General features: G+C 42.6%; 1 protein-coding gene across 1 annotated transcript in view; it reads left to right on the plus strand.

Moving 5' to 3' along the window:
* The window catches only part of xylt2 (xylosyltransferase II), a 141,138-nt gene extending 129,719 nt beyond the window's left edge, over positions 1-11,419 (plus strand). Inside the window, exons 10-11 of the mRNA XM_038778388.1 lie at positions 1,116-1,449; positions 8,264-11,419. Coding sequence (XP_038634316.1) covers positions 1,116-1,449; positions 8,264-8,586 — 657 coding nt within the window. The 3' untranslated portion in view covers positions 8,587-11,419. The remainder of the gene's footprint in view (positions 1-1,115; positions 1,450-8,263) is intronic.
* The last annotated feature ends 2,722 nt before the right edge of the window (positions 11,420-14,141 follow it).

The raw sequence follows: 14,141 nt of genomic DNA on the forward strand, positions 1-14,141 counted from the left end.
GTGTCTATTCGGTGCACATCAACCAAAAGATACTGGGGACTGGCAGAAAAAGTTAAAGCTAGATTTAGTGGAGGATTTTATATTTATCACCGATTTTGATACGTTGACGAGGAATATATAATTTTTTCTCGATGTGGAGTCCATGACCAGGGTCTAGCAGTTTACAATTGTCACTTTTTCTTTGGAGGGGCTATGTATAATTGGAGCATTGAATAGTTTGCCACAGGGAAAGGTTGTGACAGAGACAGTTACATCTTTAAAAAGAAGTATGAAACAATATTTGAGAAAGGAAGGTACGTTGATTAGTTTTGTATTGATACTGGGCTTGGGTGAGTGAGCAGGGTAATGGGATTAGTTGGAGATGATACATAAACCTGAATGCGCCATGGTTCCCTTTCTTAAGGCACTACTTAAAACCTTCCTTTTTAAGCACGGCCCGTTTATCATGGCCTGATATTTCTTAGAACCATAGCACCATAGAATAGTTATGGTGCAGAAAGCAGCCATTAGGTCGATTGTTTCTGAGCTAGCCACTTTCCAGCACCTGGTCCGTAGCCTTGCAGGTTACAGATGCCGATCCAGATATTTTTTGAATTAGTTGATCATTTTAGCCTCAACCATGAGCTTCAGCACTAAATTCCAGATGCCCAACACCCTCTGGGTGAAAAATCTTTTCCTTGTGTCTCTCCTAATCCTACCAAAAACCTTAAATCTGTGCCCCTGGTAATTGACCCCTCTGATATAGGAAACAGTTCTTCCCTGTCTACCCTGTATAGGCCCCTTATAATTTTATACACCTCAATTAGGTCACCTCTTAGGCTTCTCTGTTCTAGAAAACAAACCTAGCCTATCCAATCTCTCCTTATACCAATGGTTCAATTTCAAATCTTTGTCTGATTATGCTCTTGTGCAGCACGTTGGACCATTCTTTCACTTTACAAGTGCCATATGAATATAGGATGTTGTTATTGGGACTGGAGCGTATTGATGAGAAAGAGCAAAGGCAGCTAGACAGCTTTTATGTAAAACAATCCAGTGCTTTGTTTTGACGTTTCGTAGACTTTGACTGTAGCTGCTGGTAAAACTAATCCCTGTCTTTCCCTCCCGTTGTTTAGGTGGGAACTGAATGGGATCCCAAGGAGCGACTGTTCCGTAACTTTGGTGGCTTGATCGGGCCCTTTGACGAGCCCATTGCCATGCAGAAATGGGCCAAAGGCAGTAACATGACTGCCACAGTCGTGTGGATCGATCCCACTTACATTGTTGCGACATCCTATGACATAACAGTGGATTCAGAGGCTGAGTACACACAGTACAAACCCCCGTTAAACCACCCACTGCGCCCTGGGAGCTGGACTGTGCGGGTGCTGCATCTGTGGGTTCTCCTGGCGGAAACCAAGTTCCTGGTAGTACCTCTGGCCTTCAGTGGGAAGCGACCATTCAGAAAAGGTGGGTATGTTAACTCCTACATGGCATTGAGGCTGGAATCAGCCTGCCCATCACAAATTCTGCAACAGCACTACATACAGACTCACCCTTTTCCATACTGGGCTGCACTGTCTCAGTCAGTTTGATTTATAAAATATCCCACCTTTCAACATATCTCAAAAATGTGAAGGACCTATAGAAACAAAATGTTTTCTCCTTGGAGCAGAGAAGGTTACGGGGACTTTTGACATGGTCCCATATAACAGACTGGTCACAAAAGTAAAAGTTCATGGGATCCAAGGCAAAATGCCAAGTTGAATCCAAAATTGGCTTAGTGTCAAGAAGCAAAAAGTAGTGGGCAATGAGCCTTTCTGTGACCGGAAGGCTGTTGCCATCGGGGTTCCGCAGGGCTTAGTACTAGCTCCCATGCTTTTTGTGGTGGACATCAATGATTTAGACTTGAATGTGGGGGGTATGATTAAGAAGTGTGCCGACAATGTAAAAGTTGGTTGATAATGATGAAGAAAGCTGGAGACTTCAGGAAGATATCAATGGAGCAGCCAGGTGGGCAGAACAGTGACAAATGGAGAATCTGAAGACGTGTGAGTTAATGCATTTGGAGAAGACTAACAAGGCAAGAGAATACACAATAAATGCACAATATATTGAACAGTGCAGAAGAACAAAGGGTTCTTGGAGTGCATGCCCACATATTCCGGAAGGTGAATGGATAAGAAAATATAGTCTAGAACACTTGCCTTTACCTGCGGCTTAGAATATAAGAGCTATGAGATTACACTGGAACTGTATAAAACAATCTTCGTGGTTCTAGTCACACATTATAGGAAAGATTTGATTGCACTGAGGGTACACAGAGGAGAATTATGTGGCCGTTGCCTGGCCTGGAAAATCTTTAGTTATGAGGAAAGATTGGAGAGGCTAGGATTGTTTTCTTTGGAACAGAGGAGGCTGAGGGTAACTTAATTGAGATATATGAAATTATAAAAGACCGACATAGAGTGGAAGGAATTCCCTTCATTGAACAGTCTGTGATCAGGGGGGCATAGATTTTGGGTAAGACATTTGGTGACCTAAAGGGGATTCAAAGGAAATTTTTTAATCAAGAGGGTGGTGGCAATCTGGAACTCAGTGTGTGAAAGGGTGTGAGACACAAACCCTTAGAACATTTAAAAAGTACTTGAATATATATTTAAAGTGCCATAACTTGCAGGACTACAACCCAATAGCTGGAAAGTGGAATTGGGTTGGATGGTTCCTTCTCGGCCAGCATGGAAGAGGGGCCAAATGGCCTTCTTCGATCCTACACATTTTCCAGAATTGTCTGATACTATTTAATAGATGGGTATTGAAAATCATTAACAGTTTTGATAGAGGAAACTGGGCGAAACACACTCAACTGAGCTCAAGAACAAACCTCTGAAATGTCTGGATGGTGGCCTGTAACCTTGCCATCACCTTTCTGGTCCTGCAACTGATGCCATACAACTGGATCTTCTTTCCCCAAAAAATCTCCCATCAGTGCATGCTCTGACACTATTCAAGTAACTTCGAAGTATAGTTGTAATGTTGTACAGTACCTCACTCTACAGCTTGGAGGCTTGTATGGTGGTGGTGGCATTGAGGATCTGGGGGCAATGGAGGAGGTATAAGAAGGTGAAGGGTGCGTCAGTCTGGGCCCCAATTTGCAATAACCATAGGTTCGTGCTGGGCAGGATAGATGGCGGGTTCCGAAGTTGGCAGAGAGCAGGAATTAGACGGATGAGAGATCTATTCATAGACGGGAGCTTTCCCAGTCTGAAGATGCTGGAGGACAAGTTCAAGCTGCCGCCGGGCAATGGTTTCAGATATTTACAAGTTTGGGATTTTCTGAGGAAACAGGTGTTGGCTTTCCCGTTGATCCCGCCACGGGGGATACAGGACAGAGTAGCGTCTGGTACCTGGGTGGGGGAGGGGAAAGTGTCAGATATCTATCAGGAGTTGTTGAAGGCGGAGGAGACCCAGTGGAGGGACTGAAGGGCAAATGGGAGGAGGAGCTAGATGGGGAGTTAGAGGCGGATCTGTGGGCAGACGCCTTAAGCAGGGTTAATTCCTCCTCATCATGTGCCAGGCTCAGTCTAATAGTTTAAGGTGGTACACCGGGCACACATGGCGGCGAGGATGAGCAAGATTTTCGGGGTAGAAGATAGATGTGCGAGGTGTGCGGGAAGCCCAGCAAACCATGTCCATATGTTTTGGGCATGCCCGAAGCTTGGTGGATTCTGGCAGGGGTTTGCCAAGGCAATGTCCAAGGTGCTAGGTATGCGGGTGGTGCCGAGTCCAGAGATAGTGATCTTTAGAGTGTCAGAAGACCCAGGAGTTCAGGGAGTGAAAGAGGCCGACGTTCTGGCCTTTGCCTCCCTGGTAGCCGGAGACGGACCTTGTTAATGTGGAGGTGCTCGAAGCCCCCGAGTGTGGAGACTTGGGTTAGTGACTTGGCTGGGTTTCTCAAGCTGGAGAAAATAAAGTTTGCCTTGAGGGGGTCAATGCTGGGATTCTCCCGGAGGTGGCAGCCGTTCGTCGACTTTCACGGGGAAAATTAAAATGTCAGCAGAAGCAGCATTCTGAAGGGGGGGGGGGGGGGCGGGTAGGTGCAATATGGTTAAGGGATGTACACTTTACCATGTTGATGTTTATGTTATTATTGTTTTGTTATAAAATGTTGTCAAGTTTACCATATTGATGTTTATGTTATTATTGTTTTGTTATAAAAATTTTGAAAATGCTTCAATAAAAATATTATTTTAAAATAGTACTGTCATGCATGGGCACTATCTCCATGCTGGCTCTTTTCAGACTCTTATCGCACAGTCTACCATCATGTGGTTCTCTACATCATACTGTGGTTGGTACTGTTCTCCAGTCCCGAATTAACTCCATCAGAGCGCTCCATACTACGCCTCCCCCAAGTCCTTACAAAATGTAGCTGCAATACAATCTTCTTTATTTTAATTTGTACCCCTTCTCTCCCCCCTCCCCCCCCCCCCCCCCCCCCCCCACCCCCCCCTCAAGTCACTGACTTTATAAATTCAGATGGTCCGGAAGCATGACAGTTCATCCAGATCTTGTTCTCCCACATTTGGAGCAATGGTAGTCTCAGTATTTTTGTGTTGACTTTACAATTGTTTCCGGTACTTGATTGCTCCTTCGAGTCAAATTTCTCTTTATGAACAACAGGTCTGCTCTGTTCAGACACAATTGATTTGTCCTGTTCCTTCCAAGGGAAACTTGTTTCACAATTTTAGTCAAGTATTTGTTTACTCTCTTATTTTCCAAACCTTTTTCAAGCTTACAAATCTTTTCATTCAGCTCAGCAATTACTCTGGTGCATTCAGTTGCCCTTGTTTAAGAGGCATCTGCTTTTAAAGTCTGGATTTCCTCTTCTATAGTGTGCATCTTTCATGTTCTTCAGATTGGATTGATGTTCAAGAATTTGTGTTCTTTTCATGATGCTTACTAGATACTACTGATATTTTAAGTTCACACAGTTCTAATTTTCATTAGCAAACTCATCTTCTATACGTGAAAGTTGATTCTTTACACTGAACTGTTTTTCCTGAGCAGAACCTAATTCTTGTGTGCTACCAAGCTTCCATTAGTTGTTTCTGGGACTCCTCGCATCCCTTTGTAAGAACTTATACTTTCTCTTGCAACTGCTCAACTTTCTCTTTGTATTCTAAATGAGTGACTTTCATTTCAGCCATTTCATTTTGCAGCAACTCAGTGAGCTTTTTCATTATTTGATCTTCTGCATTGGGTTTACATTTTCCAATCTTATTTCTGCATTTTCTTTCTGTCTGCAGCACAGCTTTGTCCTTCATATTGGTTTTATTGTTAGCCAGGTCTTTGTCCGTTAACTTCATTATCCACTCACAGCTTGGAAAGTTTTCATAGAATCATAGAATTTACAATGCGGAAGGAGGCCATTCGGTCCATCAAGTCTGCACTGGTCCTTGGAAAGAGTACCACACCTCCACCCTATCCATTTAACCCAACCTAATCTTTTGGGAGACTAAGGGGCACTTTAGCATGACCAATCCACCTAACCAGTACATCTTTGGACTGTAGGTAGAAACCGGAGCACCCAGAAGAAACCCACGCAGACACCAGGAGAAAGTGCAGATTCCACACAGACAGTCACCTGAGGCCGGAATTGAACCCAAGACCCTGGAGCTGTGAGGCAGCAGCGCTAGCCACCATGCCGACCTTTACTTTTATGGCTTTTCTTTTCAATGCCACCTCTTTTTTCATTCAGCTGTTTTTGCGGTTGTTCAGTCTTTTTCTTGTACCAGAATATTGAGAATTGCCAAGTCATCGCTTCTCGGCCTTTTGGCTAAGATCAAGCGTCAGATCAAGCCCAAGATGAGGGGGTGATGCCTTTTCTTGTCAGCTTGGATCTTGCGTGTCTCTCTTGTGGAGACCATGAATTGTCTTCAGTTTGGTTTTATGAGCAAGCAATGAGATAGATTAAGGGTTTGCACTGTCCACTCTATATGTTGACTTTGTAACTGAGGACGGGATAAAAAAAATGTTAAAAATTAAATTGCTGTTTCTTCACTTCATTAAGAGTGACATTACATTCATTTTGCTTCTCTTCATAATTTTCCAGAGGATTTCCTTTTCTTTGCAAAGTTCAATTGTTTCACCTTGAGGTTTCTTGCAATTCAACAGAGTCAACTCAACTTTATTCTTCTCCTCTTCCATTTTGTTGTTCAGGACAGTCTTCATTTCTGCACATTGGTGAACACTCATATTGCATTTGATCTTGAGGGGCACTCAGCTGTTCTTTTAACTTTATTTTCTTGTTGACCTTTTGATAACCTACACTGTACTTCAATGCATTGATTTGTTGCTACAGATAGTTCTAGTGTAACTTTTGCTGAAGTAGTATTCAACAACTTCCTTAGCTCCTCATTTTTTTCCAGGATACATATTGATTCTTAAAGGAGCCTTTCAGGGCAGCAACTTGTTTGAGTGCTTCTGGTTGAGTTCGTCCAAGCTATGATAAGAACATTTTACTGTGCAATTGCTCATTTTCTTTTCGGAGGATTTGTTTCTTTTGGGTCACTTCAAATAGCTTTCCTTCATTCACAGTCAGCTGCTTACCCAATGCTGCCCCCTGCTGTTGGAGTTTGGGTAATGTATTGGCATTTTTAAAAATCCTTTTTAAGCATTTCAGCTGCTTCTCATCTTTTTTTTGTACTAAACTCTTTGGATCATGTGTTTCAGTGTGCTGATATGGTCTGTAACCGTCTTGAGGTTTGCTTAGATATTGTCTCATCCCGCCCCCCCCCCCCCCCCCCCCCCCCCCCCCCCCGCCTGGCCTGGAGTCCCCTGTTTTCCAACCCCCCCGTCCCGTCCCGCCTGGAGTCTCCTGTTTTCCACCCCCGGCCTGAGGTCTCCTGTTTTCCCCCTGGTCTGGGAGTATTTTTACACAGTTAATTGTTGTGAGCTGGAATGCATTGCCTGAAAGGTTGCTGAGCGCAGATTTGTCACTGACTTTCGTCAAGAGATTTGGATATATACTTGAAGTGGAGACCTTTGCAGAGTTATGAGGAAAAGGAAAGGAGAGTGGGGCTTATTAGTTAAAGAGTCACGTTGGGCCAAATGGCCTCATACAGTGTTTATAATTTGCTTGTGAGTAAAGGTGCTTTGTGTTATAAAGGGTGTCAGGTCAGTCTGTCAACCCCGGTGTTGCTCTGATGGCCAAGGTGCTGAGCTGATTGGTGGAAACTCTGAGCGGATCTCCATGCTTCACGGCACATAGGCAGGGCTGGATTGCTGGGTTCCAACTGGCTTACAGAACCCGCCACCATTACTCTGGAAAGCTCTGCGTAATAATGCGCCACCCAGATCAGGAGTGCCCCAGTTTAGCATGCTTTGTGAGGAGGGTTTGAGGATTACACCCCTGAACTAGCGACAAAGCAGTTCCATTTCTTTTTTAAAATTTAGAGTACCCAATTATTTTTTTCCAATTAAGGGCAATTTAGTGTCGCCAATCCACCTACCTTGCACATCTTTGGGTTGTGGGGGTGAAACCCATGCAGTCACAGGGAGAATGTGCGAACTCCACACAGACTGTGACCCAGGGCCGGGATCAAACCCAGGTCCGCAGCACCGTGAGGCAGCAGTGCCAACCGCCGTGCCGCCCAATGCAGTTCCATTTCTGATCCCTTTTCCATGAGCGACTAGTGCAAACTGCTTGAACCAAATCGTGTGCAAGAGGTAAAATTAGCTCCTTGGAATCCCATTCAGTTTCCAACCTAAAAAAGAATGAATTTGTATTTATACAGTGTCTTTCGCAATCTCAGGTCATCATAAAAAGCTTTATAACCAAATGAAATGTGTTTGAGGTGTAGTCACTGTAGCACTGTCAAAAATGTGGCAGCCAAATTGTGCACAAGAAGATTCTGTAAACAGTAATGTGTTAAATAGCTATTTTTCAATTATGTTGATTGAGGGATAAATATTGACCAGGGCATTGAGGGTATCTATCCTGCTGTTCAAAAAATAGTGCCATGGGATCTTTTGCATCCACCTGAGAAGCATATGAGGCCTCAGATGAACATTTCATTCAAAAGATGGCAGTTCCAACAGTGCAGCAGTATCTCAGTACTAGAGTGCAAGCCAGGATTACTGGCTCAATTATCCCAATTAGGAACTGTCCTGTCAAGAGAAGGGTGAAGGAAGATCGCCATTGCTCACTTGTGTCTTGAAGCTGCTATTCTCAGTCAACCAATAAAAAATAAACTCTTTTTTCTCCTTTTCTATGATCCAGAACAAGACCAGTGGTTACACGCTGGTCCACCAAACAATGAGTATATGGACCAGAGCTTCCAGCACCTAAGTGGGATTCTGAACCTTCCTCCACCAGATGTTGCTGTGAAGGAAGCTGTAAATAACGCTCAGCTAGTCGGAAATTCTCTGGAATCATGGGTATATGAGAGCATAAGCAAGTTCTGGTCTGCGACCAACACCTGTGCAGTCGAACCTTCACTATGCCCATTACTGCCACCCTGTCACAAGACCGCCTGGAGTTCTCTATCAGATGACCCCAAATCTGAACTTGGATCAGTCAAAGGTGACGGTCGCCTGAGGTAGCACAGGAGGTGGGGGTTGGGGGGAGGGCAGTGCACAGAAGTCAGCCCAGCTGAAATAAACCTACCAGTGAACTGGCGTGTTGATCCAGTGTCCTGTCATTGGTAGACAGAGGAATTACAGCAATGTGTTAAAAATACACCGCATAGAGTTTAAGAGGATGGGGAAACAATGGACTACAGATACCCTGCATCAAAAAGTCAGCCCAGTGCAGCAATTGGATCTTTGGCAGGAGTTGAACTGAGGTGTCTGTCCTTGACACATGTTGGCTGCAATTGGAATCAAACAGTGGTCCCTGGTTGAATTCCCATCAATTGAACTGCGGAAGGGGAGCCTCAACAATTCCCAGTTTCACCCAAATGCCTCTGGAATCTTTGTTTCTCCACACGTTTTCTAGCGTCTAGTTTGTGGTTGAATTTGAGCAAACCGTTGCTGGGTGGAATGAAATGAAATGAAAGCCATCACTACATTCCTTAGAGGAAAAGAACAACCAATTAAGATGTTAAACATATTAAGATATAGCCCCAACTTCAGAACTCTTCATAAAGACATTGTTAAAAAATGTTACCTTCAGTTTTTGCTCATCAAGCAGAATGACATCAATGTGGAGGAATGGTGCACTTTCCATTTCAGGCATCCAGTATCTACCTTAAATTTTTCAACGGCAGATACAGCACAGGTTAGACACAGAGTAAAGCTCCCTTTCATTGTCCCAACAATAAAATTCAACCCCAAACACAGACATGTGCATTTTAGTGTACGTGTATGATTGGTTTCCACTTTCTACAAGCCAACCTGACAGATTGCTGGTGTAGTGCTGAATGAACAAACATGAACAAATCTTGTTTCAAATTGGCACAATCACTTCCAGAGGATGTCACAAGGAGCTTTACATCCATTTTTGTTACAATTGAAATCCAGTCACTTTTAAGACTCATTAAATAGAAATAAGCAAACAGAGGATGATATAAAAATAGTGAGCAATGATTCTAAAAAGCCAAATCATTTCAGACTATTGTCTGGTTAGCTGGGGCAGTAGTGAGGCTCGGTACAGCTCACAATCATGGGCCAGTGACCTGTACTGGGAAGGACAGGATTGAATTCATCACATGGTTTTCTGTGGTTGAATTGCCTGTCAACCCGCACTGGCTTGGCTGATAAAGAATGACCAATTTGTGACGCACAGATTTACAGTAATGACGAAAAAATAGGGTGGGCAATGATTTGAGTTAAGGTCTGAAATGCACTCTTAGACAGATGATGGAGCCAGATTCACCAGTAACTTCCAAATGTGAGTTGGATAAATACTTTAAAAGGCAATATTTGTGGGATTCCAGGGAAAAGTGGAGTGAGACAAATTGCATAGCTTCTTAAAGGAGCCATCAAGGGCATAGTGCACCACATGGCCTCTTCTTGTGACATATATTTCTGTAATCAGAGGGTGAGGTGTGTTGCCCCCAGTAAAGGACATTTTACAAACATTTTTCACTATGGAATAGTTGGCATAAAATATAGTTTTCATTTGAGAAACATATGATGTGATAGTGTGTCCTGTATTAATGCAGCATCCTGGCTGACCTTGCTCCCCCATTCCATCTTTAAAACCAAGAGATTTGGAGTCTGGCATTGAAAGATCTAATTCATTGAAAAGTCGTTCCATCTGAATTTACTACCCATGACTACCTGGCCAACCTGTTTTAATGAGGACAGTATCTAATGGAACATTGTATAGTTTCTGTAATATAGACAATGTTATGTATATAGTGTATAGTTCGCTTTGTGACCATATTACCACAGTATAACATGCGACCAAACACCTTCCCTGATTCAGCCGTCAAGGTCAGTATCCTGCTTATTTATCTTACCCCTCAAAACCCACAGAGAAATGAGAATTCATATTTTTTCAAAAATAAAATACACACTGCTTTGATCTCTGTAGAAATCAGTAACTTTCTTTGAGAAGTAGATGAAATTGGGAAGTCCCAGTTATTTGCTAAAAGAATGAAACTACAAGGTTCCACAATTTAAAAACAAAAGTGTATTTTACTATACAAGTATCAACAGAGAAAACACTAAATTCTATCCATCCTATTCTTTTATCTTCCAGAATTTACAAGTTGAATATGAATTAACAAGCAAATCATTGAATATAAACTATACATTGCAAATTAAATGGCAAGTTACGACCAAGGCAGATCCTACGAATTGGCTCAGCAGTCCACTCAGATTTTAGTGATCACGGAGTCACAATGCCCTTCAGACTCTTTCTTCCTCATAAGGAATTTCCGTTCCCTCCTTCAAGGAGCTGGACTGATTCCCAGCTGACAGCGCAGCACCAGCCTGTATTCCATGGGCATGGTCCTCACCATAAATGGCATATATCTGCAGTACTTGTTCAACTTAGTCTGGGATGGAGCAGGCCCACCAGTATTATATTCCAGCAACGGAAACAGCCAAAAGCAAATTATTCTCAGCTTCTGGATCTGGACTGCCATCTTCAGTCTTCAGCTTGCTTGTGCTGTATCAATATCGTCAAAACAGTTGCTGCTGCTTGGTCTGATCCTTAATAAGGTTTTGGTTTTGATTTCCCGAGAAACTGGGAAGTTCAGATTAATTTCTAGGTTTAACGTTTCTATGATCGGACCTGCCTCCAAACATCTCAATTAAATTTTAACAATACAGATACCCGCACACTTTGACCCTGGGGGTTGGGGGGATGATGGGAGAGAGCTTTACAGTACTGAAGGTTCCTTTGCAGTAACTTTGTAATACAATATTTTTTTATCATAACCATTTTAACCAATATATAATAAAATACTGTACTGATCGTTTCTTATTACACATCATATTTGCAATGTTGTAAGGGCATAATCAAAGCAAAAGTAAGCAAATATAATAAGTAAAATTAGCAGGATTTAATCAAAGAGTTGTCATAACTCAGAGCCTGCCTTTTCTCCTAAGCCCTGGGCTGGATTCTCCGCCAGCAGGATGCTCCATTTTTGGGGTTTCCCAACGGCATGGGGCTGCCCCACAATGGAAAACCCCATTGACCGGCCAGCGTAATGGAGCATCCCGCCGGCGGGGTGAAACGGAAATGTGGCGCCGCGGGACAGAAAATCCACCTCGGGTTTAAACCCTGGACAGAGCATCAGCACTTACATTGTTCTCCCCAACAAAATGCTCACTTTTTAGTTGAAGAGCTGTAGCAACAAACTCCAGTGAGCATTCTTCATATGGGACTTCTACAAAGTCAGATAATGGTACACATAATTTGTGTCAATTAATGTTTCTCCTTGATTGGCCTCTCTTTCATCTTGTAACCTAAGTATTTCTTTAGCCAGCTCAGTCAGATTTCCTTCCCTCTTTGAAGCTCTTTCCTCCCTTGCTAACCTCTCTCTCTCTCTCTCTCTCTCGAGTTCACAGTGAAGCCTTCGCCTTTCTCTTTCTTTTTCAAGTTTAAGGGTTTTTTAAATTTACTTTCTGAGTTTGAGTTTTTGCTTTATCTATCCTTTATCTTTTTAAACCTGCTTCATTTACGTTAACGTCTAGCCAACTGCAGCAGCATTGTACCTGGATCAGACTTTCATTCTTCCCATGCCAGATTTTGTGCTATTTGTCTGCTTTTTGGCCCCTGCTTTTAACTACAACTTTTCCGCTAATGCTATTAACCTAATTATGGTTAATTGTAGCACATGACTCGGGTGTAAATCTTCTCTTCCATAAAAGTGGCAGGAAATAACAAAGCTTTCAAGAAGTACAATAAAATTCAGGATAAAATTGTGTTAGACCTAACCACAGCAATTGGCAGCATCTGTGTCTCGGGATCAAAATCATGGATGAACCCCTATTTTGTTTCCATCTCAATAGAGACCAGTAACTTTATTTGGAAAGTAAACAACATTGGAAAGTCCCAGTTAGGCACTAGAACTAAGAAGGCACAAGATTCTGTGGTTTAAAATCAGAAGAATATATTACAATACCAAATGTCAACAAACAACACCAAATACTATATCACATAATATCTAGAATTAATGAGTTAAACATGAATAAACAGTTGAACATAAACAATATATTTGAAATGGCAGATATAACGTTGGCAGGTCTACAAATTACTTCAGTACATAGAACATAGATCATACAGTGCAGAAGGAAGCCATTCGGCCCATCGAGTCTGTACTGACCCACATTAAGTCCCCACTTCCACCCTATCCCTGTAACCCAATGACCCCTCCTAACCTTTTTGGACACTAAGGGCAATTTAGCATAGCCAATCTACCTAACCACATCTTTGGATTAGTCGATTCAGCTTACTCACTGAGAGTCACACAAGTCCTTCAAAGTTTGCCTTCCCTATGTATATGTTCAGCTCCTTTCCTTTGAGGGGCTAGTGTGATCCCACAGCAGTACACAATCAACCTAGGTTTCATGAGCATAGCCCTCACCATAAATGGCATATGTCTGCAAAACCTGTTCAACTTGGGGGAAGGCCCAACAATGTTAAGTTCCAGTAACAGAAACAGCTGCAGCAAATTATTCTCAGCCTCGATAATCTTCAGCTTGCTTGTACTGTACTGCATTAATTGCTGCAGCTGCTACCACTGCTTGAACGGATCCAAAGAACTGTGTCCTTTTATATCTTTCAACAAGGTTTCTTTCGATTTCCAAAACTCAGTTTTTGTGTGGTTTCCTTAGAAATTGGGGAGTTCAGTTACATCTCTAGATTTACCTTTTTCGTTTTCCTTTCCGTTTCATTTCTCAGTTCAGTTTCTGTTCTGAGATAGGTGTGCCTCGTTACGATGCCAGTTGATGTTATGACTGGGCGAGCAGATCCTAGAATGAAGCCTTGGCTCAAAAGACCATAACTTTTTTTTTTAGAAAATAAGGCGGAACATGTCACTGGACTGCCAATTAGCTTTTATCAATAAAACAAAACATTTATCAACTGTGAAAAATGTCATTATAATACAATGCTCCTTCACTCCCCTGTATCTTCACAAATGTACATACTCATCACTGCTGGGACAACATCCATCCCTAAAAGCACAGTGGGTGTACCTACACCTCACGGACTGCAGCGGTTTAAGGCAACTCACCACCACCTTCTGAAGGACAACTAGAGATGGCAATAAATGTTGGCCTAACCAGTGACGCCCACATCCATAAATCTTCTTAAAATTTCAACGATAACACAGGTTACACAATATATCTAATGCTCTAATTTTCTTGGTAAATAAATGTAAATGACACCACAGTCTTAGAGGACCATAGTCTGCTCTGAGAGCTGACATGCTGATTTTACCTGAGGGTCATCACACCTCAGGCACAGAGCAAGGTTGAGATGGCATGAATAATGAATAACCTCAGCCAGTGCGTTATTGAACCCAAATGTGGGTTTGCATCACACACCAGCTATCCAGCCTATTGAGCTAAACAACAGTCCCTGTAACTCAACTGGTTAGCTGTGGTCAGAAAGCACCCCACTCTGAATCTCAGTGACGTGCCATTCAAACGATCCTTTGTGGATTTCCATTCAATTGCCGCCAGATGATTGTCACACA

Source organism: Scyliorhinus canicula, chromosome 18 (assembly GCF_902713615.1).
Source record: "Scyliorhinus canicula chromosome 18, sScyCan1.1, whole genome shotgun sequence".
Lineage (NCBI taxonomy): Eukaryota > Metazoa > Chordata > Chondrichthyes > Carcharhiniformes > Scyliorhinidae > Scyliorhinus > Scyliorhinus canicula.